At 45.7% G+C, this 21,043-nt stretch overlaps 3 protein-coding genes across 14 annotated transcripts; 2 read left to right on the top strand and 1 right to left on the bottom strand.

Annotated features, from left to right (window-relative positions):
• The first annotated feature begins 719 nt into the window (after positions 1-719).
• On the top strand, positions 720-11,880 carry BECN1 (beclin 1). Of its 11 annotated transcripts, none has more exons than XM_067716183.1 (14): positions 720-875; positions 1,186-1,314; positions 3,520-3,587; positions 4,475-4,533; positions 4,984-5,052; positions 5,203-5,287; positions 5,392-5,534; positions 5,695-5,889; positions 6,779-6,925; positions 8,188-8,337; positions 8,848-8,908; positions 9,357-9,499; positions 10,239-10,380; positions 11,518-11,880. In XM_067716183.1, the coding sequence occupies exons 2-14, from the start codon at positions 1,188-1,190 to the stop codon at positions 11,542-11,544; spliced, it is 1,416 nt and encodes a 471-aa protein (XP_067572284.1). In that variant the 5' UTR covers positions 720-875; positions 1,186-1,187; the 3' UTR covers positions 11,545-11,880. The 11 variants fall into 11 exon arrangements, 8 of the variants coding, with proteins under 8 accessions (XP_067572284.1, XP_067572286.1, XP_067572285.1 ...); XM_067716185.1 differs by lacking the exon at positions 11,518-11,880 and adding an exon at positions 10,713-11,038 and having other exon boundaries at positions 10,239-10,364; XM_067716184.1 differs by lacking the exon at positions 11,518-11,880 and adding an exon at positions 10,713-11,038.
• CNTD1 (cyclin N-terminal domain containing 1) lies at positions 10,694-19,495 on the bottom strand. 2 transcript variants are annotated; one of them, XM_067716210.1, is made up of 7 exons: positions 19,115-19,495; positions 15,856-15,931; positions 15,440-15,608; positions 13,768-13,930; positions 13,133-13,277; positions 12,396-12,492; positions 10,694-11,826 (listed from the first exon to the last, which is right to left on the bottom strand). In XM_067716210.1, the coding sequence occupies exons 1-7, from the start codon at positions 19,281-19,283 to the stop codon at positions 11,632-11,634; spliced, it is 1,014 nt and encodes a 337-aa protein (XP_067572311.1). In that variant the 5' UTR covers positions 19,284-19,495; the 3' UTR covers positions 10,694-11,631. The 2 variants fall into 2 exon arrangements, with proteins under 2 accessions (XP_067572311.1, XP_067572312.1); XM_067716211.1 differs by having other exon boundaries at positions 11,702-11,826; positions 12,300-12,492.
• A 124-nt stretch (positions 19,496-19,619) lies between these two features.
• Positions 19,620-20,767, top strand: COA3 (cytochrome c oxidase assembly factor 3). The gene is made up of 2 exons (XM_067716242.1): positions 19,620-19,877; positions 20,231-20,767. The coding sequence occupies exons 1-2, from the start codon at positions 19,664-19,666 to the stop codon at positions 20,335-20,337; spliced, it is 321 nt and encodes a 106-aa protein (XP_067572343.1). The 5' UTR covers positions 19,620-19,663; the 3' UTR covers positions 20,338-20,767.
• Positions 20,768-21,043: the final 276 nt, after the last annotated feature.

Raw genomic sequence — 21,043 nt, 5'->3', positions numbered from 1 at the left:
GTATTTTCCTTTTCAGCTTCTGATTTTCATGTCATGCTTAGACAGACCTTCTCTACTTCAAGATTATAAAAAATATTCACTCATGCTTTCATCTAGTACCTTTAATCATTGCATTTTTGACACTGAAATTTGTGACTAACTTCAAAAAGTGAAGTAGAAGATTCAACTCACCACCATTTACATGGCTCTTTGGCCCCACCCATCACTTATTAAGTAGTTTATTTCCCCACTGATTTGAAATACTAGCTTTATCACATACTAAATCCCCCTGTATACTTGGTCTATTTTTGAACTCTAGTCTGTTCCACTGATAGTCCTGCACCAAGACAAAAATGGTTTAGCTTTATAATTTCATAATACGTTTCAATATCTGAAGTGTTCGGCTTTCCCTAATTATAATTGAAATTTTAAAATCTAAAATGAAACAATAAAGTTTACCTCCTCACTTTCCCCTCCAAGTGTGTCTACCACTCTCTCGGGCGCCCAGCTCTCCCAACGAGAAACTTTAAAAACTGACACAGCAGTGAATAATGAAAGTGGCTCCGCTCAGAAGTGACAAATCTGAAGAAAAGTCACTGCATTAAAATACGGGAGAGTGTCCTGACTCCCCCCCAACTCGGTCCTTCCACTTTCCCTCGCAACATCAGCCCGCCGGCTGACGCCTGCCGCAATTCCCAGTTCAGCCTCTAGAGGTGGCAGCCAGACGGAAGCGAGTGGACCAGGATTGACTCCCAGGGCAGCTGCAGCCGTCGTGACGTCACGTCCGGTCATGGCGGAAGTCCTCCGCTGGCCGATCGGGAAGTAGCTGAAGGCTGGGCGATGGCAGTCCCGGAGGCCCCGCGCCGGGACAGACCCGAGGCCACAGTGCCCCCGCGGTAGGCCGGACCAGGGTGGCGGGCTCCGGGTCCCGAGATGAAGAGCGTCGGGGGCTGAACCGCTACCTTAGAAGGGAACCTGGGAACCCTCACGGCCCCTATTGCAGACCCTCCCTGACTTTGAACTGTAAACTGCCTTTGCCGGGGCTACCCCGGAAGAAGGTCTGCCTGGTATCCTACCGCTCCTACAGGGAACGGTGCGGGCGGAGATTTTACCCTTTCACCATAATAGTAAGGCTGGTGGTAGCCCCGGGCCGGGGGTTCAAGGCCGCCGATTCCCCTTAACATCGGCTCCTTTCCACCGCCGCAGGGATGGAGGGCTCTAAGACATCCAGCAGCACCATGCAGGTGAGCTTCGTGTGTCAGCGCTGCAGCCAGCCCCTGAAACTGGACACGAGCTTCAAGATCCTGGACCGTGTCACCATCCAGGAGCTCACAGGTCAGCGAGACCCTTAGAAAGAGGGTGGTCAAGATCGTTGAAAGTGGGCAGCTTTGGAGATGAAGGTCTTAAAGACTGCACATAGCCTGCCACAGACACGCCTTGTGAGCCTCAGAAGTCGTGTAGTGTCTCTGGCTTCTTGTTTTCTTATCGAGAACATAAAAGAATGTTGACACTGTGTGCTTCTGAGAGCTTTCTATAGCAAGGAAAGGTCCTTAGTTTTCTGCTTCTGTTGTTTCAGAGTAAAGGAATATGTACATTTAAAAATAAACGGCAATTGTTGAGGACTTGCCATATACCAAGTGCGTTACATGCATTACTTTTAACCCCCATGGAGTATTACAGTTATACTCGCCTATGGAGTAGTAGTAAAATTATCATTTTATCCATGAGGAATTGAGGCTTAGAGAGGTTAAGTGACTCACCCAGTGGCCAACAGCTGATAAGTAGAGGAACAGAGTCTCAAAGTCCCAAGAAGTGAGATGAAGCTAGAAAAAAAGAAAAGACCGAATAGACAGTTAAAATAAGCTCATGGGTCTAGAGTCAGCCTGCTTAGCTTTAAATCCTGTCATTTACTAGCTGAATGACTTTTTGCAAGTTACTTCACGTCTCTTGACCCTGGTCTCTTGGTTTTCTTTATCTGTAAAATGTAAAACGATCTCAAGGTAGTTGTAAGGATCAAATATGACAAAGACCATAGATACTTAAGAATATGCTGGGGAAAGTACTCAATAAATATTAACTATTATTATTAATACCTGATTTTTATTTTCTGAGGGGAATTATCTCTTTAATATATTTTAAACTTTATTATGAAAAATTTCAAACATGCAGTCAAGAGAATAGCGTAGTGAACTCCCTTGTATCCATCATCCAGCTTCAACAATTAGCTACATCCTGCCATTCTTGTTTTCTCTATACCTCCATTCACCTCCCATCTCCACTCAATTACTTTGCTCTTTACTTCCTTTTTTTTAAGGTAAATTGTCATGAATTGACAATTTTTAATTGTCAAGTTTTTTGGGTTTTGGCCACGCCATGCAGCATGTGGGATGTTAGTACCCCAACCAGGGCTGGAACCCGTGCCCACTGCAGTGGAAGTGCAGAGTCTTAACCACTGGACTGCCAGGGAAGTCCCTAATTGTCAAGATTTATACATTACAAATCTTAGCCTTTTTTTTTTTGGCTATGCCACGCAGCCTGTGGGATGTGGGATTTTAGTTCCCCAACCAGGGATTGAATCTGGGCCCTTGGCAGTGAGAGCCCAGAGTCCTAACCACTGGACTGCCAGGGAATTCCCCTTAGCTGTATGTTTTTGACAGATGTCTGCACTCGTGTAACTTAGATCTCCATTGTGATGTAGAAAGCTTTCATCTTCCCAGAAAGTTCTCTCATGTTCCTTCCCACTTATTCTGAGGGAAAGGGGATATTAACTTTTGTTACGGAAAACTTCAAAGTTTATGATGAAGCCCCGTGTACTCATCACTGAGCTTCAACAGTTATCCATACAGGGACTTCCCTGGTGGCTCAGTGGTTAAGGATCCGCCTGCCAATGTAGGGAACACGGGTTCGAGCCCTGGTCTGGGAAGTCCCACATGCCACGGAGCGACTAAGCCCGTGCGCCACAACTACTGAGCCTGCGCTCTAGAGCCTGCGAACCACAACTGCTGAGCCCACGTGCAACAGCTACTGAAGCCCACGTGCCTAGAGCCTGTGCTCTGCAACAAGAGAAGCCACTGCAATGAGAAGCCCGTGTGCCACAGCAAAGAATAGTCCCCGCTTGCCGCAACTAGAGAAAGCCCGCGCACAGCAACGAAGACCCAACACAGCCAAAAATTAATTAATTAAAAAAATTATCCATCCATATTTAACCATGTTTTCATCTACAGCCCCATCCATTCCCTTCCCACCCCAAATTATTTAGAAGCAAATCCCAAACATATAAATACCATAAATATTTTAGTAAGTATTTTTGAAAGGTAAGGTGTGTCTTTAAAGACATAATCATACCATTATACTGGAAAAAATTTAACAATCCCTTAATCCGATTTAATGGGTGTAAGGGAAAAAAGACAACAGATTCTTCTTTGTATAAATTGTGCTTTAAGAAAAAGGTGAAGGATATTTCTGATTCTTATACTGTCATACATGCTTCTGCTTTGAGAAGACTCTTTCTGAAAGCTTCGATATTTTCCTTGCTCTTAGCTCCATTACTTGCCACAGCCCAGGTGAAACCAGGAGAGACCCAGGAGGAAGAGGCTAACTCAGGAGAGGTATGAAAACACTGGAATGCGAAGTGGATTTCTGCAGGGTACTTGGTGCTCTTAGACCCCCAGATGTTTTGGATCTCTGGTTAACATGAGACATTCTGCATGATCAGGCCACTGTGGATCATTGGAGGCACAGAAGTCGCACCTGAGGTCACAGGGTTGCTGAATGAGGCATCCATTCAAAAATGTGAAGAGAGGCTCTTCTTTATTTGAAGTGGAATTATAAGCCATTATAGGTGGGAGATGGGATGACCTGGATGCACAGGTCATCCCAGGGCATTCCTGGTTCACCTGGTGTTGTCCTAGCTAATTATTAATATCCACTCCTCTCTAGTCTCAAAAGTATCTTGGTTTGGACACTGAGTTGTGTGATTACACTAGCTTGAAAGGGTTGTCAGTGTTAGAGAGTGTGTAATTTTTTTAAACGTGATAACATGAGTGATAATTGTCATTGTCAGAGATCAATGTCATAAGATTTTGATCACATATAAATTATATCAAAGTATGGAAAACATAAAGTATCTACTTTGTTCTATGCCATGGTAAACTTCATTGCAGTTTGCTCTGGCTTTTTCCTTGTGCCATGATTTAGGGCATTCTCTCCCCTACCTTGACTGGTAAATGCAAATATAATAGGGTATAGCATAGTTAGGAAATGCTGTTCCCCACAAAAAATCAAATGGGACTTGGGGTTTGTCTGTACCAAGGGTCCTTTCTTAGAGCAAGTATCCAAGGATTGGCTATATAACACCCATTTCTTAAGTCTCTGTGGTTTCTCAAGTCTTGTGGTTATCAATCAAGGGTAAAGCCAAATAGTTCTGAGGCCACTGGGGAAATGGACTCCACCTCTAAGCTGCCAGGATTCTAATGCTCTCTTATTTCCTCCCCAGGAGCCATTTATTGAAACTCGCCAGGATGGTGTCTCTCGCAGATTCATCCCCCCAGCCAGGTGCCTACTACTCCTCAGCCCCCTGTTCCTTGCCAAAGGCCAGTAGAATTTTAATTAAACCCAGAATTGAGACCTGGAGCCAGGTGATGAAGATGGATCATCACGTAGCCTTTTGGCTCTTCCAGAAAAGACATATTCCCTTATACCTGGCCCATCACTCTCCAGTGTTGATGGAGTTTTTCCTGTAGCCATTCACACAGTGGGAAGGGACAATATCTCTCATGATGAAGAACTGAGAAAAGTTGAGAACGTGATTGACTAATAAAAGAGATGGGCCCTTGAAAAGTTTTAAGATAGCAAATGTTGTTAGATGTTCAGGTTCTTAATTATTGATGCACGTGAAGGTGGCTGGCAAGGGGTAGTATTAAGAAATGGTCTTTCCTGATTCTCCTTCCTTTTCTACTATAGACACACACATATCAGTTTTTGATGCCCCGTCTCCCCCCTTAGTCCATCCAGGCCAACCTTCGTGCTGAGTGTCCCTGTGGAAGACCAGCATGGCCTTCCCTTGGGAGAGAGGTACCCTTGGGAGGTCAGTCGGGCTAGGAGTGGGTATGTGCCTTGAGGCCCCTCAGCCGGTGCTTGAGAGTCTCTGCCACTGGCACTGCAGTAGGTGGAGGAGGCCTCTCTGCTCCCTCATGTGGCCCGTGGGCGGGGGGCTGTCTGCAGGATGATGTCTACAGAAAGTGCCAACAGCTTCACTCTGATCGGGGAGGCATCCGACGGCGGCACCATGGAGAACCTCAGCCGAAGACTGAAGGCAAGTCTGCCTCATGGGTGTCAGGCAGTGGGCCTGGCTGGTAGAGGGGGTGTCTGGGCAGGTAGCATGGGGTAGGCCCTACCCTGACTCTCCCACACTTCCAGGTCACTGGGGACCTTTTCGACATCATGTCAGGCCAGACAGATGTGGATCACCCACTGTGTGAGGAATGCACAGATACTCTTTTAGACCAGCTGGACACTCAGCTCAACGTCACTGAAAATGAGTGTCAGAACTACAAGTGAGTACGTCCAGAGCCTGGGCCCGGGAATGGAGCTCTGAATCTTAGGGCTCTCCCTGCTCTGGGGCTGCGTGGCCCTTACCCAAGGGCTGTGCTCCACTCAGATAAAAGGAATAACAGGTTCCCTCTGGTAAGCATTCCCTGCCTGTGTCCTTGGCAGACGCTGCTTGGAAATCTTAGAGCAAATGAATGAAGATGACAGCGAGCAGCTCCAGATGGAGCTAAAGGAGCTGGCATTAGAGGAGGAGAGGCTGATCCAAGAGCTGGAAGATGTGGAAAAGAACCGTCAGATAGTGGCAGAAAATCTCGAGAAGGTCCAGGCTGAGGCTGAGAGGTTGGATCAGGAGGAAGCTCAGTGAGTGATCACCCTGTTCTTCTATCTTCCTGCCCTCAAGGCTCCAGCAGCGGAAATGGCTTCCAGCTGAATGTGTCTGATTAGTTTGTAAACAGCAGTGAGCTGTCATTCAGCAGCGTGTCTGCTCTGGATCCTGCATATTGTTTCCAGGCCCTGTTTCTAGAGGTTGGTGGGGAGGATTACGTATGAAGGGTCAGCATGATTAAGTGGCAAAAGCGTTGGTTAAATAGAGAGCCGAGAACCAGGCCTCTAGTCACAGCTCTGTCCTGTAGGGACCTGGGCTCATTTGGGTGAGTCAGCCACTGAACCCGGCATCCTCCTCTGGAAAGATGAGCCTGTTGGCCTACGTTCTTTTCCAGCTCAAAAATTTCACTGGTGCTCTTGACCTGAGAGAACCCTCTGTCTAGTGGAGGAGACAGTGTCCACAGTAACTACGGATGGGGAAGTGAAAGACATTGAACAAAGTTAATTTTTTCATGGGATAGTGTAACAAGTTCCATTAGAAATGATGTATACTAACCATTTAAAAGTCAATAAGGATGTAGAGGGGAAGTGATAGACGCTCAATTATGGCCAATTCAGGGAAGAAACCACCATTGACTAACTCACTTTGCTTCTGGAAAAGATCAGAAATCCAAGAGGTCCTGGTTTGGGAGAGTCCTGTTTTCCTCCCCGTTTTCCATATGGGCAGCTGGAATTTGAGACATTTCTGTCCTTCCCAGGCAAAACATGTAGGGCAAGTATGTTCCTTTGAGTGGGATATTTGCCAAATGTAAAAGATGCTGTAACTAGAAGTGACCATAATCACTAGAAGAAATCATTAAGGGGGGCGGTGGGAGAGAAATTTTAGCCCCAAACAGCCTTTAATGGTCACCTTGGCTGTTCACAGGTATCAAAGGGAATATAGTGAATTTAAACGACAACAGCTAGAACTGGATGATGAGCTGAAGAGTGTAGAAAACCAGATGCGTTATGCCCAGATGCAGCTGGACAAGCTGAAGAAAACCAACGTCTTTAACGCAACCTTCCACATTTGGTAATGAGGGTTGGAGGGTGAGGAGCGTCTGGGAAGCACCACAACCTGGACGTTAGCTGCTGGCCGCTACGCCAGGGTGCCCACCTCCCACGGAATGGGGGTCTGTGTCATTTTCACCCCATCTAGGTTTCTTTCACTCCTTGTGATGGGATAGGCACAATCAGGGGATTGGAACTCTAGAGCTTGGTGACTTCCATTCTTCCAAGGAAAGGGAAAGATTGGAGCTCTCCAGCTACGTGAAAATCTGGTCACCTGCCTGGTGCTGATTTCTTGCCCCCGGGGTCGTTTGTTTATTCATTGATTTGACATTTTATCCATTTCAAATGGTATCTTTTGAGCATCTACTGTGTGGTGACACTGTGCTAAGCACTAGGAAGGCAACAGCAAGCAATATACATTTCGCTTGGGCGAGATGGCTCGGTAACAGGCACTTGTAATACAGTGTGGTCACGGTGAACCCTGGGTGCTGTGAGAACACATGAGGGCACTTTACCCAATTGGAGGAGGCTGCATGGAACGATTCCCCCAGAGGAAGTTGATGTTTAAGCTGAGATACGGAGTATAAGTCTGCAGAGGAGGGGGGTTGTTCCTGGCAGAGAGAACATCATGTGCACAGAAACAGAGGAAAGTGGGAGTGGTAATCTCCAGCTGAACTGAACGGAGCTTATTGTGACTGGAGATTGAGGGTGAAGCAGAGAATGACAGGATATGAAACTGGAGCGTTACCAATTCCTAAAGGATCTTGTAGGCCTCATTAAGGATATGGACTTTGTCCAAAAGGCAGTGGGAGCCACTGAAGCATTTTAGTCAGGAAAGTGACATAAGTACAGTTGCATTTGTGCATTTCTGTAATGTGAGAAATGACTTGGGGTAAGAGGGCAAGATTGTTGGTAAGGAAACCTGCCAGTAGGAATCTAAACAGGAGAGGGTAGAGTCGTAGCATTGAGTCTGAAGAGAAGTGGACAGATTTAAGAGGTTCAGGAGGTAGAATCAACAGAGCCTGGAGGTGTTGGGGGGAAGGGAGCTGAGAGAGAGAGAGCATGCAAGGATGACGCCCAGGTTTCTACTTTGGCGTCTGAGCAGCAGGGAGAAAGATGACGACTCACGTTTTAGACATGTATTTAAAGTACCAATAGGACTTGGATATATGAATCTGGAGATAAGGAGAGAGATTTATGCCAGGTTTTAGGTGAGAGCAGGAAATTTCAGAATTTGCTAAGTTTTAAATCCTGTCTGTATTTTTCCCTGCCCTTCTTCTGTAGGCACAGTGGACAGTTTGGCACAATCAATAACTTCAGACTGGGTCGCCTGCCCAGTGTTCCCGTGGAATGGAACGAGATTAACGCTGCTTGGGGCCAGACAGTGTTGCTGCTCCATGCCCTGGCCAATAAGATGGGTCTGAAATTTCAGAGGTAAGAAATGTAGTCCTTTCCTGCGTGTGGTGTGTCTGTGATATAATCTGTATCTCCTACCTGGTACCCTTGTCCACTATGGCAAGAGCCCTCGCTCCCAACGAACGGGGAGTATTCTGTCCATGGAGACTGTCTGCTTCTGGTTTTCCCCTCACCACAGTCCCTTTCCAATGATTGAGCAGTCCTTGAACTGCACGACCACAGCCGTGGTCCCCAACTTCCTGTCTCCGTAACCTCGTGTTCCTAAAGCTGTTTTTCAGTTTCTGTTTCTAAATCTAAACCAGGACATACATGCATCCTTAAAAGGCCCCCAGATAATTATCTAATAAATGTAGTTTGTTTGGGAAACAAAACCTTTTAAACATGGAGCCCGTGGGGAGGTGAGAGAGGAGTGGAAATAATAATAGAGGTTCTTGGGTAGCTGAAGACTGAAAGTCACTGGGTCATAACATCCCAGTAATCACTTTAGGAGGAGTCCTATTTCCATCTCTGTCTGCATCTCCATTTTAGGTATCGACTTGTTCCCTATGGAAACCATTCGTATCTGGAGTCTCTGACAGACAAATCTAAGGTACCCAGGAAGGTCCATTTTCGCTGGAATACAGAATCCTTTTACCTTCTAACGAAATGGTTTAGTTTTGATAATGGCATTATTTAGCTTCTTTCTTAGACTGAGATATCTCATGTTGAGCCAATGTCTGGTTCAGTGTCCTGTCTAGTTCAGGATTAGCTCTTTGGGGCCTGTAAAGAAAATTAAATTTTTACAGTGTTGAGAAGGGCTATGGGCAGATCAGAGCAGAATATGTGCACCAGGACGGGGAAGGCATCGCTGTGCGGTAGATGTTTAATACATTTCCACTGATGGTGAAACAGTCTTAGGTGCATTGTTATTTGCCCAAGGTTACTGTTGCCAGTGGAATACAGACATAACATGACTTGAGAGATCGATAGGATTGGGAACAGTCTCCGGTAACCTGTGTTAGGGCCACAGCTATAGCCAGTTCTCTTTTCTCGGGCAGGAGCTGCCATTGTACTGTTCTGGGGGGCTGCGGTTTTTCTGGGACAACAAGTTTGACCATGCAATGGTGGCTTTCCTGGACTGTGTGCAGCAGTTCAAAGAAGAGGTTGAGAAAGGCGAGACACGTTTTTGTCTTCCTTACAGGTCAGTATCCCCCGGTGCTGAATGAACCTAGAGTAGGACCAGAGTGAGCAGAATTGAAGGGACAGTAGAGTGGAGGCAAAACTAGTACATATAGTGGGAAAGCAGAAAATGGAGTAAGATGACATTGACACTGATGGGCAGAGACTGATCCAACACTGCAAACAGGACAGAATGTAACCACCTGGTCCCTGGAGAAAAAGAATGTTGACTTAGATGGTGTGGGGGATTTTCTTGCTGCAGAGCTCAAGCCTGCTCTCCAGTTTCAGGGAGGTTTTTCCCTTACACCCTTGGAAATATACAGGAATGCTTCCTTTGATCAAATTTTGTAGGAGCCCAGAGATGGATGGACACCTTGGTTAACACAGTAAGGCTGAGCTGCTTCCATCACCCCAAAACAAAGCATTTCTCTTCTTCTGCCTCCCTTCTCTCCCCATAAGTGAGGAATGCCTAGGAAAACAGTGAGGAGTACTGTAACCGTCACTTACCCTCTGCTCCAGGCTTCTCATCTGTTTGGGTGTGTGTCTTGTCCCTGTACTCCGCAATGACAATGAGGCTCTTGTGACAGCCTTCCTGATATTGGGCTTTCAAGCAAATCCAAAATACACTACCATTCCTTGCCAAGAGTTCTTTAGTAGATAAAATGACGTGAATGGTCCCATGATCAAGTCCCTGCCCATTTGCCTGAACTGACTTAACTCGGATCTCAGTTACTAATGAGTTCTGCTGTGTTCATTTGCAGGATGGATGTGGAGAAAGGCAAGATTGAAGACACAGGAGGCAGCGGTGGCTCCTATTCCATCAAAACCCAGTTTAACTCTGAGGAACAGTGGACAAAAGCTCTCAAGTTCATGCTGACGAATCTTAAGTGGGGTCTTGCTTGGGTATCCTCACAGTTTTATAACAAATGACTTGCTTTTTTCCTTAGGGGTTTGTTTGCCTTAAAGGCTTTAAATTTTGTTTTGTTTGCAAAAAAAAAAAAAAAAGTGTTAAATTAAATTCGGGTACTATTAAACAGCACATGTTTACAATACCGAAAAAGAAAAAAAAATCCACAAAAGCCACTTTATTTTAAAACATAACAGATACTTTCCAGAGCTACAACATGCCATGTATAGCAACTGGCCTTTATCACAGTTTTGACTCTTAACCCCATGCCTTCCTTTCCCTTTGTCCCCGCAAAACAACTAATTTAAGTTTGCTTTTTTTTTTTTAGACTGAGTTGAATTGAGATTGATGTGTTTTCACTGGATTTTATCTCTCTCAACTTCCTGCACTTAGAATATGAAATAGAAACTTTTGTCTCCACTGAGACTACAAGATGTGTGAGATGCACAGTTGGATAACGTGAGAAAATGACATGTAAGCTTTGGTCACCACGTGATGTGATCAGAAGCTTGAAATTTAACACTTCTCACTTGGTTCTAGTACTGAATGCCTGCTCTGCTCTGTGTTAGAGATATGAAATTGTGTTTGATACTGTTTGAGACCTTATGGAGAGATTTAATTATTTGTAATAAAAGATTTACTGCAGTCTGATAACTGCCCAGAGGTGCACTGTTGGGTTTTTCTTTAACTAGAATAGAGTACTTTGTATTCTGGGAGAATCGAGTTCAAGTGCAGGTATGTGGAAAGTCTGCTGAAACATGTTTAGAGATGGGTGTTAGTTTTTTAAAAAGACTCTAATGAAAAGTAGACAGCTGTAGAGAAAGCCCTATTTGTGTAGCTCTCAGTAACAGAACAGAGATATTTAACTTTAAGGGGAAATAAAGGCTACCTCCTTGATGCTCAGTCAAGGTCACCCAGATGGTCTCAGTTTTTGAGCCCCTGGTTAATACTAATCTCCATGTCTGATGTTCTCCCTTAATGAACAGTTAAGAGGAAAGCCATAAATATCTTGTTAAACAAAAATAAACTAATTTCACTGATATTCTAATATCTTGTCCCGGCTCTTGGACATTTTCAGTCTGGTACGACGAAGAGGACGTGCTTTATTCACCTGAACTCTTTCTCTGATGCAGAAAAATAAGCATCAAGTTGGAATATAAAACACAGCTCAGAAGATACTTGGAACTTCCGTACGCTGAGTATGAAAGTAAGGCAAGGGAGAGATGAGTGCAGTGACAGAAGGCTGTTTATTTTGGGCGGATTCCGCCGGCCTCATGTGTTGGAGAAGTCGCAGCCCTCAGTGCTCCGGCCACCAGGTGGGGTGGAACAGGCCGCTGTCGACCTGGAGTGCTGGCTCCCACGCTGTGAGTCAGGATTGCATAAGAGAGTTCGGCAATGCTCTCCAAGGCAATGCCAGTGATGCTTTGCAAATGCCCCGCAACCTTCAGAAACAGAGACAGATTTCTTATTACTAAATAAACATGTGTTAGTGCACAGACACGTTGCTGGGGCTGTTTTCTCAAGCCAAATGTAAATTTTTTCATTTCTCTGAGCTTACAGAGAAGATTAAATCCAGATCCCAGCGTTTGCCAATGGCCAAATTACACTAGGATACCTTTGCCCTGATAGTGTTAGCATGGAAAGTTTCTGGTAGACATTTCCCTCTGCTGGAGATAAGTTTTGTGAAATATGAGAGGGATATTTGGGTCTTGACATTTTTTCTATTTGGGAGGATACACTTATTGGACTTTAACATAGTAGCGGATTATCATCATAATGGGAAATGAACAAGCTGAACTTGGGCCTCCATTTCCAATTTCATAAGAGGAAAACTGGAGAACATTTTTCAGTACCACCGTAGTTTTTCCGTCCCAAATCCTGCTCATTCATCCTAGTCCTGGGTCTTGGCACTTACCTTTCATAGCTTGTCTTCTGTTTTCCTTTAACTGAGGGGAGAATGCTTTCTATTAAATGAATTCTGACCATGCTGGTCCTGCTCAGTGGTGCATACCTGGCTCCAACACTCATGGTTTTGGATGAAAGCACTTGCTGCAATGATTCCTACTGCCAACAGCATGAAGTCTTCCTTCACGGAAATAAACTTTTCCCTAAGTGATTAAAACCATATTAATTTTGGAGCTAGAATGACACTTGATCTTCCAAATCCTAGGGTTATGGGACTTCAACTATGAGTTGTTTATGTTGATCATGGAATTTTTATAGATGGAAAGAAATGGTCAAATAATAGCTAATTGATTCCCTCTTCCAACCTCCCCCAACTCAACGGATTAAAACATGAGCCTCCTGTCTGAATGGCTTACGGACCTTTAGTTGTTCCGTCTGTCTCCCTAACAATGTAACTGTGAGGCTTTTTACCAGTCTGACTGTACAGTAATCAAACACTTTTGTCCAAGTTGCAACCCTGTGACTGGCTTTTTTTCCTAAGTGGCTATAAAAGCAGTTCAGTAATCTCAAATTATAAGCAGCTATAAAAGAAGAGCTAGGAATGAAAGTATGTTAATTACTAGAAGTCATTTAAATGTTAAAAGTAAAAGCCTTTAGGGTTTTGCTGATTGGGCTCAGTCATCCAACCAAACAACGTATTGGATGTTAATTAGAAAGAGATAACCCACGCAGGTTATCTGTGGACTGGGTGCCTTGCTAGGTAAATTCCATTTCCCAAGTTCTTGTGGTATGTTACTGACTCCCTGTTTCTGGAAGGAGCCTACAATAAAGGAGTTGCCTTACCCTTGCAGCTGACTGGGTGTGGAGTTCTCAATTGAAGCCCTCAGCAGGCTCTCATATACAGGTTCATGGAGAAGATAGACTAGGTCCAGTAGGTTCAGGCAGGTTGCATACAGCTGTGTGGCTGGCACCAAACAGCCGTTGTATCCTAGATGGAGTGTGCGCACGGTAAAGAGCATTATGTACCTCTTCTCTGATCCTAATCACAGCTGTCATGTGACACAAAGCTGCTGAGCTGCTACTGTGCTTCCTGGTTGCTATGTTCTACCGTAAGAAACCTCTGTAGCTGGAGGTCGATTTTAAAGGACAAAGGGAGAGGTAGAAAAATCTCCAGCTACAGTATATATACAACTGGGGCGTATTTGTTTGTTCCCCTCTCAGCTCGTGCCTCTCCACAAAGTCAACTCTTTGATGCTACAATAAGAGGGTGCTTAATGAGGCCAAACAGAAGCCAGGTGCCGAGGCTGGTGTTTGTTTCCCTGACCAGTGCTAGAGGAAACTACCTTCCTCAGTCAATGCGCGCTTCCTGCTGTTCCTCACTGGCAGCTTCCGCCCACTGCCCTCAAACCCCTAGGCACATTCTTACTGCCTTCTATGGAAGACTCCAACCCACACACCCGACACACTTAATAAAGTACCTAAAACCTCCAAGAGCATCTCCACATACGCCAGGGGAGTAGGCAGATTGATTTGGAAGTTCAGGGACTTCAAAACATCAAGCTCTGACTCCAGCAGTTCTTCTTTAGTGTGTAGATACCCAAGAGCCTGGAGGAAATTCAGGACTGTAACGTTGCTGATTATCTGAGCAAAGAAAACCAAAATAGAGTGAAAGGGAGAGCAGGGTGTCAGAATAGAGGTCATACATCTTGGCATAGTAAACAAAGCCCTTCACAATCCAGCCCATGCCTTTATCTCATCTTCTCTCTTGGTAATTCCCCCTTACACTCTACACTTGCCATATAGAATTACTTGCACTCCCCAAACCCACACGCTGTCCAAGCCTCTACACATGCTCTTTCCTGTATCTGGATCTCCCTCCTCACCCCCAACACCCCCACTGCTCTCCTTACCTCCTCTCCCTCTTTCCTTAGGATCCACCCATCTCCCCCACCCTCCCCTTCAAGAAGTCATTTTCTCTATTGGTTAAAGTGCAAGTACCAGGGACTTCCCTGGTGGCGCAGTGGTTGAGAATCTGCTTTCCAATGCAGGGGACGTGGGTTGGATCCCTGGTAGGGAACTAGGTCCCACATGCATGTGGCAACTAAGAGTTCGTATGCCACAACTAAGGAGCTGGTGAGCCGCAACTAAGGAGCCCACCTGCCACAACTAACTAAGACCCGGCACAACCAAAATAAAAAAAATAAATAAAGTGCACTACCAAAAATCCTACAGCTAACACCACTTACAATGGTGAAATATTGAACACTTTCTCCCTAAGATTGTGAAAAAGCAAAGATGTCTGCCCTCACCATTTGTATTCAACTTATACTAGAGGGTACAGGCAGTGAAACATTCTTGGATAACAAAAGAATAATGCATTACTGTAAGTTAATAGAAGAAAAGAGTTATTAAAAATGTTTGATTAATCTCAAAGAAAGGCAGAACTGAGAGAAGCTTATCTCTAGATGGGAGTGGAGACAGAGGTTAACAGCAGGTGGAAGATAATGAATAAATGTTCTGTTGTTTGTTCCCCCAAAAAGTCATTTTCTCTAAATACACTTCCTCGACTCTCCAAGGCTGATTAGGTCTATTCAGAGCCCTCTGTATTTACACTAATCAGAACACTTGCTCACATTATTAGCCTGTGTGTCTTCTCCCGTCAGGTAATAAATTCCTTGAGAGCACAGACAATATTTTTACTCCTGTAGCCACGGCACCTAGTGCAGCATCTGGCCATAGAAGACAATAAATATTTGCTGAATAAATGATACTATACAGACATCGCACAGTGATGTGGAAGCGTTTTATCCTTTATAAATGTAATAGGTTGCCTCTAATACTAATAGGTAGGTTGGCAATTCAGGCACCTTAACTGTCCTTGAGTCCAAGGGGAGGAAAGGTGACCTGTATGAATGATGGCATCCGTCCAACAATTACACTTTGGGAACAGAACTTCAGACTATTTAGTAACTGCTTCTGCGTGACCCGTGTGTGTGTGTTTAGGAGGTATGCTTAGGAAGCATAATTACACTCTGGAATTTCTGCATGAGTAGTATCACCTAGCCTAGGAGCGGGTTTCTCAAAGCCACCTTTGGATGAACTGGTTTCTCTCTAACACTCAGGTGCCCATGCGCAACCCCAGCGCCTTACTTTGTAGTGGAAGGAAAGTTTGCTTGCCAGCTGAACACATGACACAAGACGCAGGATAAACTTGTTGAAAAGCTGCTCTTTCAGAGCCCTCCAATTCTGAGGCCCTGTCTTCTCTCTCAGCTGGATTGTGGCTTGCCTGCAGATGTTCTCTGCCTGCTTAAACATAAACCTATAAAGAAGGGAAAGGGGAAAGGAAACAATCCACACTCAGACTAAATGGAGTTTGTGCTTCAAACCGTGTTACATCTTATCCTCTCCAATATCAATCGCTGGCTAAAAAATTTTACATTTGCAAGAAAAAGAGGGTGCAAACCAGGTCTCATGGTAAGGGGCAACTAGCATTTTCTTTAAAGGTCTGGGTACATTAGGCATTCTGAGAGGTGCCCCTCACAAAGGCCTTATGCTCAGGGCTTTACCTCTCTAGGATTTCTACAGCCTGGTAGCTCACGGATTTCTCCAGACACCATTGTTCAGACAGGAGAAAAACAAACTCTGCCAAAACAGGAAAGAAGAGCTTAATTCACAAGGTGCAACCAAAACGACTCTGTGAACTCTTGGCGTTGTGTAAAAGCCATGATGGGGCCCAGGGAAGAGGGTCAGGAGGTGAGAAAGATGAGACAGAAACAACCCAAGCTGAACCTGTTTCCCTTTGTTGCCAATAGGCAAATGAGAGGCATGAAAAGGAGGCTGACTGCGTGCAAAAACAAAGGCTTACTGAGCCCCCTCAGGGCCCCTTGAGCCTTCCTATGGGTCTCAGCTGATAAAAGGCTTGGCCAGCGACACACAAACAAACCAGCTGGTCTAGCTGGCCTTTACACCATGCTGGGAACCTCCAGCTTCAAGAGAGATTTTGGATGGATAAAAACCCTAACCCCTATATTCTGTTTTCAGTGGAATGTTGATAGGAACAGAAAGGTCCCTCCTGGAGCTTTGATATTCTTTATAACACTGTTTGTTTAGTAACCACCCACTGGAGAACTCCCATTGCTCTACAAACACAATTCACCTTACAGCTGGACACCACTTCTCCACCACCAGTTTGTTGGGTAAATCTGTGGTGGCTAAGCCTCTCCCCAGGAGCAAGCTTGTTACTCTGAAGTGGCTTGTTTGGAAGCAACATCCCCTAAATCAGGGAACATAGCCCAACTTGGGTGGGGGAAGTCATTGGGAAGGTGGGAAGGGTAAGATACCTTGGCAAGATTTTAGGCTGCCTGTGTTTCTCTTTGAAAGAACAGCCCCAGATAGAATTCTATTTAGTTAGCAATATCATTAGAGGGTGGAAACAAGGATAAACGTTAGTTCTCAAAGCTCCTGCAGACTAGGAACTTTTAGCATTGATCAGCAACAAATTACATACAGTCAAATTTCCATTACCATATGTCGTCAGAGAAAATCTGACTTAGAGGAAAAACAATCTATACAAGTTAAGCTAGCACAAGACAGTTTAACAATCTACTTGACACAGGTTACACATAGCTACAAGCACAAAACCTTATCATTACAGAGGCCAAAGCTCTGCTAACAGTGTCCAATGAAGAAGATAATTAGTTTAAGCAATTAAGCAAAGTATCCTAGAACACATAATGTGTGTTATTAGCCAGTCCTTTTATTTGCTGGAACTTAGGTGTTATTTCTTTGTTTTCCTGTGTGTGTGTGTATAGTTGTTTGGTTTTATTTTGTTTTTGATCTGAATCATCTGGGCAATTGTTTCTATTTTCCATTTTAATTTGCCAAGAAAGCAGTTTTGGTTAGGTGGAATGGATGAGGGTTACACCTCTCTCCTGCTACTGGCTCCACCTCCGTACAAACATACTCAGATCTATTAACTAAAAGACCCTCCCCTTCTACTCTCTTAAGCTAGGGCTCTATCTCTCTAGCTTCCATGACTGTGAAATTCCTTGAAAGCCTAGCTTACACCTGCTGCTTCCACTTCATCATTCACTCCCTAATGTTCTGCAATTTGGCTTCTACTTTTTACAGCCTGCTGAAATGATTGTCTCAAAGGTCAGAAAAATACATCCAAATTGTTAAATATCATGGCCCTCTTGCAATCGTCATTCCTGGTGTTCATATCTGTGAAGTATCTGAAATTGCTGACCATGAAACTCTCCTCTTGCTTCCAAAGGTTTCTAGGTTCTGTTCCTAACTCCCCAACCATTCCATCTATTTCCTTCATGACTCTTCCTCCTACTCCACTTTCCTGAACACAAAATGTCTCCCAAGGAACTGTACTAGACCCGCTTCTCTTCTCTCCCTCTAGGAGCTCATCCTGTGCCACAGTTTCAACAGTATCATTCTGGAGAGAACTCCCAAACCCTTATCTCTAGTTTGACCTCTCTTCTGACGTACTCTTTAAACAACCTGCTAGAAACCTTCCTCTAGATGTCCCACAAGCACTTGAAACTCAGTAGGTCCCAAACCAAAGCTATTTTCTTTCCCAAACAAGTCACATTTCCTCCCATTTTATTTATTTTAATGTATGTGTGTGTTTCTCTTAGTGGCACCGCTATATGTCTAGGCTCAACCCTTTGGCATAGTCATCTTCGCCTTCTTCACTTCTTAAAATTCATCCATTGCAGAACCCTAGATTTTACCTCTGAAATGTTTTTCATCCATCCTCCCTTGTCATTCCCTCTGCCCTATCACCTAAAAAACTACTCAGGAAGACTCCACTGGTCTTCCTACCTCCCATCTCTCTCTACTCAAGTCCATCCTTTACATCACAGCCAAAATATTTTTTTCTAAGGCAAAAGTTACAGCTATATCACTCCCATATGGAAAAAAAAAAGACAAAAACAAAAACCCTCAGTGCCTTCTTGTTTTCCTATTAAGTCAGGTATAAACTCCTCACTTTGGCATTCAAAGTTCCACATGGAACGTCTCCAAACCACTTTCTGGTCTGGATTTCAACTACTCTTCCACAGGCTCTGGCCAACCTGGATGACATGGTACCCACATTCACCCAAAATGTCCCTATTTCCATAGCTTGACTCATGTTATCCCCTTTCAGTAGAACCATGGTCCCGGGAGTTCCCTGGTGGTCTAGTGGTTAGGATTCGGCGCTTTCACTGCAGAGGCCTGGGTTCAGTCCCTGGGTGGGGAGCTCCCACAAGCCGCCTGGCAAGGCCAAAAAAAAAAGAGAAAGAGATACGGTAAAAAGGAAGGAAAGAAGGAAGGATGGGAGGAAGACGGTCCATACCCACCACCTTCACCAGCCAAAATGTTATCCTTCCTTCAGGGTCTACCTCAAATGCCACGATGCCTGGAGGACTCCTTAATTCATCCTACCCCCACCTCACTCCATCTCTCCTTTCAATCCCCATAAAAGCTTGTTTTACCTGCGATGTCACTTATCTAACCATACTTGTACCTCGTCATTTGCAGATTTGTCCTAATATCCTCCGAAGATTATATACATGGTTTGAAAGCGGGGCCTAGATCTCTCGTTCATCTTTCTAACCCAGGGAGCAGGGAGAATAAGTGCTCTGTACGTGTTGCAATCTAGGGTAGGGTGCTGGTGAGTCTTGCTCATCACTGTACCCCCAGCGCCTGGCAAAGCGTAGGTACTAACGAAACTTATTTGAATGAATAAGGGACACTGAATCTCAAGGTCGGTGCCTCAAAGAGCGGTGCCCCAGCCTCCCATAAGCCCAGCTCCCCGGCCTGCATCCCCACCCACGATCCGGGTCTCCCTGAAGCTGCCCATCCGGCCCGCAGCCTCCCGCACGGCTTGCTCATTCTGCTGGGCCAAGTGGAGCAGAGCGTCTTCGATCGTCTCTGTGGCAACAGCTCCAAACTGAAAGTCACTGAGAGAGGCCAATCTGGGCCTCACAGGTCGGTCCATTTTCAGAACCTTGTTTGTTGCCCCGGACGTCTCACTGGATCCGTCCCCCTTAGCTTCCCTTCAGAGTCTTCTGCCACACCCTGGATTCTTCGTCCCCTTCCGTGTGCTGGTCCTCCTGGCCTCAAGTCTGAGGAAAACTCATTTCCCAGCACAGCCTCGAGCCTTTCACAGCCTTTTCCAGCCCCAACGGACGCGGACCCTTCAGCCAATCGGAAAGCACGGCCTCTTCTCGCCTGCCCCGCCCTTTCCCTTGGGCCGGGAGCCGCACTCTTTGTGAAAGGAAATGCGGACTACATCTCCCAGAGTTCCCTGCGGCGGCCATGGACTGCTATTCCCAGCAAGTCCCGCGCCCCGGGAACTGCGGAGGGCGGAGCGGCAACATGGCGGCGCCGGGAGCTGGAGACCCTCTGGATGCTAAGAGCGGAAAGGGCCCCCTGGCTCAGCGCATCGACCCGGCGCGGGACAAACTGACTCCTGCGCAACTACATTTCATGCGGCAGGTGCAGCTCGCCCAGTGGCAGAAGATGCTGCCACAGCGGCGGACCCGGAACATTGTGACCGGCCTGAGCATTGGGGCCCTGGTGTTAGCAATTTGTATCCGTCTGGACTGTAGACTCAGGAAGACCGCATTTGGGGGCAGGAGAAAGGCAGCAGAGGCGTGTAGGAGGGCAATGTGGGGGTGGCAGAAAGAGCCCGAGCTGTGAAAGTCTTGGCTACTTATAACGCTGAGCCAAGCTGTTTAAGTGTACCTTACTTTGTCATTTTAAAGGTGCTCTTTTAATATAATTTATTAATGATAACGGAATCAGGGTCAGGGCTCAGAAGAGCAGAGGGCAGAAGATCGAATCACTGATTTGGGAGGATGAGAGATCAACAAGGGTGGTTGAGCAAGTCTGGGAAAAGGGAATGTGCATTTTCCACGTGGTTTCCTGAACCCACCTCCCCAGATGGTTACACCTTATACTCGGTGTCCCAGGAGCGTTTCCTGGATGAGCTAGAAGATGAGGCCAAAGCTGCTCGAGCCCGAGCTCAGGAAAGGGCATCAGGACACTGATCCAGACGGGCATCCTGCATCTCCAACCTGCTGGAGTCCCTTCACATGATGGCTGATGCCCCACGACCCTGTAGAAATGGAAGCCTGCTCACAGCATTGCTTTCCTTCTTACTAACTTTGGACGATGATAGAGCCCAAGTAACCACGGGTTTGTGCATTTGGCCATTGTCAAGGGAACATGCCCACCTTGCACTCACTGTGTGTGGCCACTGACTCCTTTTCCTAGTTTGTTTCCTTGTTTGAGGTGTCTGACCTTGGCTTTTCCCAAGCTTTCTGACTTTGTGGTTTATCCCCTTCAGGGTCTGGCTGGGAGGGTGGAGGACGAGAGTTGGGCTCTTAATGGGGGTGAGGGTGGCAGCTCTGTGCAGTGTTGGAGCCTAAAGTGGGAAAAATGGGGTCAGGTTGAGAACAATAAACTGAGTCATCTCTCTCGGAGTCCAATGAGTGTGTTGGGGCTGACACTTCATGCTGGAACGCTCCACAGGCAGTAGCTGCAGCTGTGGCATGGCCCCAGGGAGCCGTAAATGTTTAACTAGAATTGCTTTTTCCATGAGATCTTTCCACCTGATTTAAGGGAGAGATCGTGGTGGGTCACTGGGCTGTTTGAGACTGAACCAGGTCTTGGGGGGAAGGAAGGTCACTCACTCTTCTGTCCTCTACCCTGAGGAACACACTACTCCAACTTTACTGCCTTTTCCCATAGAGA

Source organism: Pseudorca crassidens, chromosome 19 (assembly GCF_039906515.1).
Source record: "Pseudorca crassidens isolate mPseCra1 chromosome 19, mPseCra1.hap1, whole genome shotgun sequence".
NCBI classification, from domain to species: domain Eukaryota; kingdom Metazoa; phylum Chordata; class Mammalia; order Artiodactyla; family Delphinidae; genus Pseudorca; species Pseudorca crassidens.
The sequence above is the reverse complement of the archived record's forward strand: the minus strand, read 5'-3'. Positions and strand labels throughout refer to the sequence as shown.

Excerpts from the sequence above, each read along its gene's own strand:
- BECN1 (XM_067716183.1), top strand. The coding sequence starts at position 1,188 with ATGGAGGGCTCTAAGACATCCAGCAGCACCATGCAGGTGAGCTTCGTG. Across the intron at positions 4,534-4,983 it reads AGATTCATCCCCCCAGCCAG|TCCATCCAGGCCAACCTTCG; the intron begins GTGCCTACTACT and ends CTCCCCCCTTAG. Across the intron at positions 5,053-5,202 it reads GGCCTTCCCTTGGGAGAGAG|GATGATGTCTACAGAAAGTG; the intron begins GTACCCTTGGGA and ends GGCTGTCTGCAG.
- CNTD1 (XM_067716210.1), bottom strand. The coding sequence starts at position 19,283 with ATGGACCGACCTGTGAGGCCCAGATTGGCCTCTCTCAGTGACTTTCAG. Across the intron at positions 15,932-19,114 it reads CAGGGAGACCCGGATCGTGG|AGTTTGTTTTTCTCCTGTCT; the intron begins GTGGGGATGCAG and ends CTGTTTTGGCAG. Across the intron at positions 15,609-15,855 it reads GCTGTAGAAATCCTAGAGAG|GTTTATGTTTAAGCAGGCAG; the intron begins GTAAAGCCCTGA and ends CCTTCTTTATAG.
- COA3 (XM_067716242.1), top strand. The coding sequence starts at position 19,664 with ATGGCGGCGCCGGGAGCTGGAGACCCTCTGGATGCTAAGAGCGGAAAG. Across the intron at positions 19,878-20,230 it reads GGCCCTGGTGTTAGCAATTT|ATGGTTACACCTTATACTCG; the intron begins GTATCCGTCTGG and ends CCACCTCCCCAG.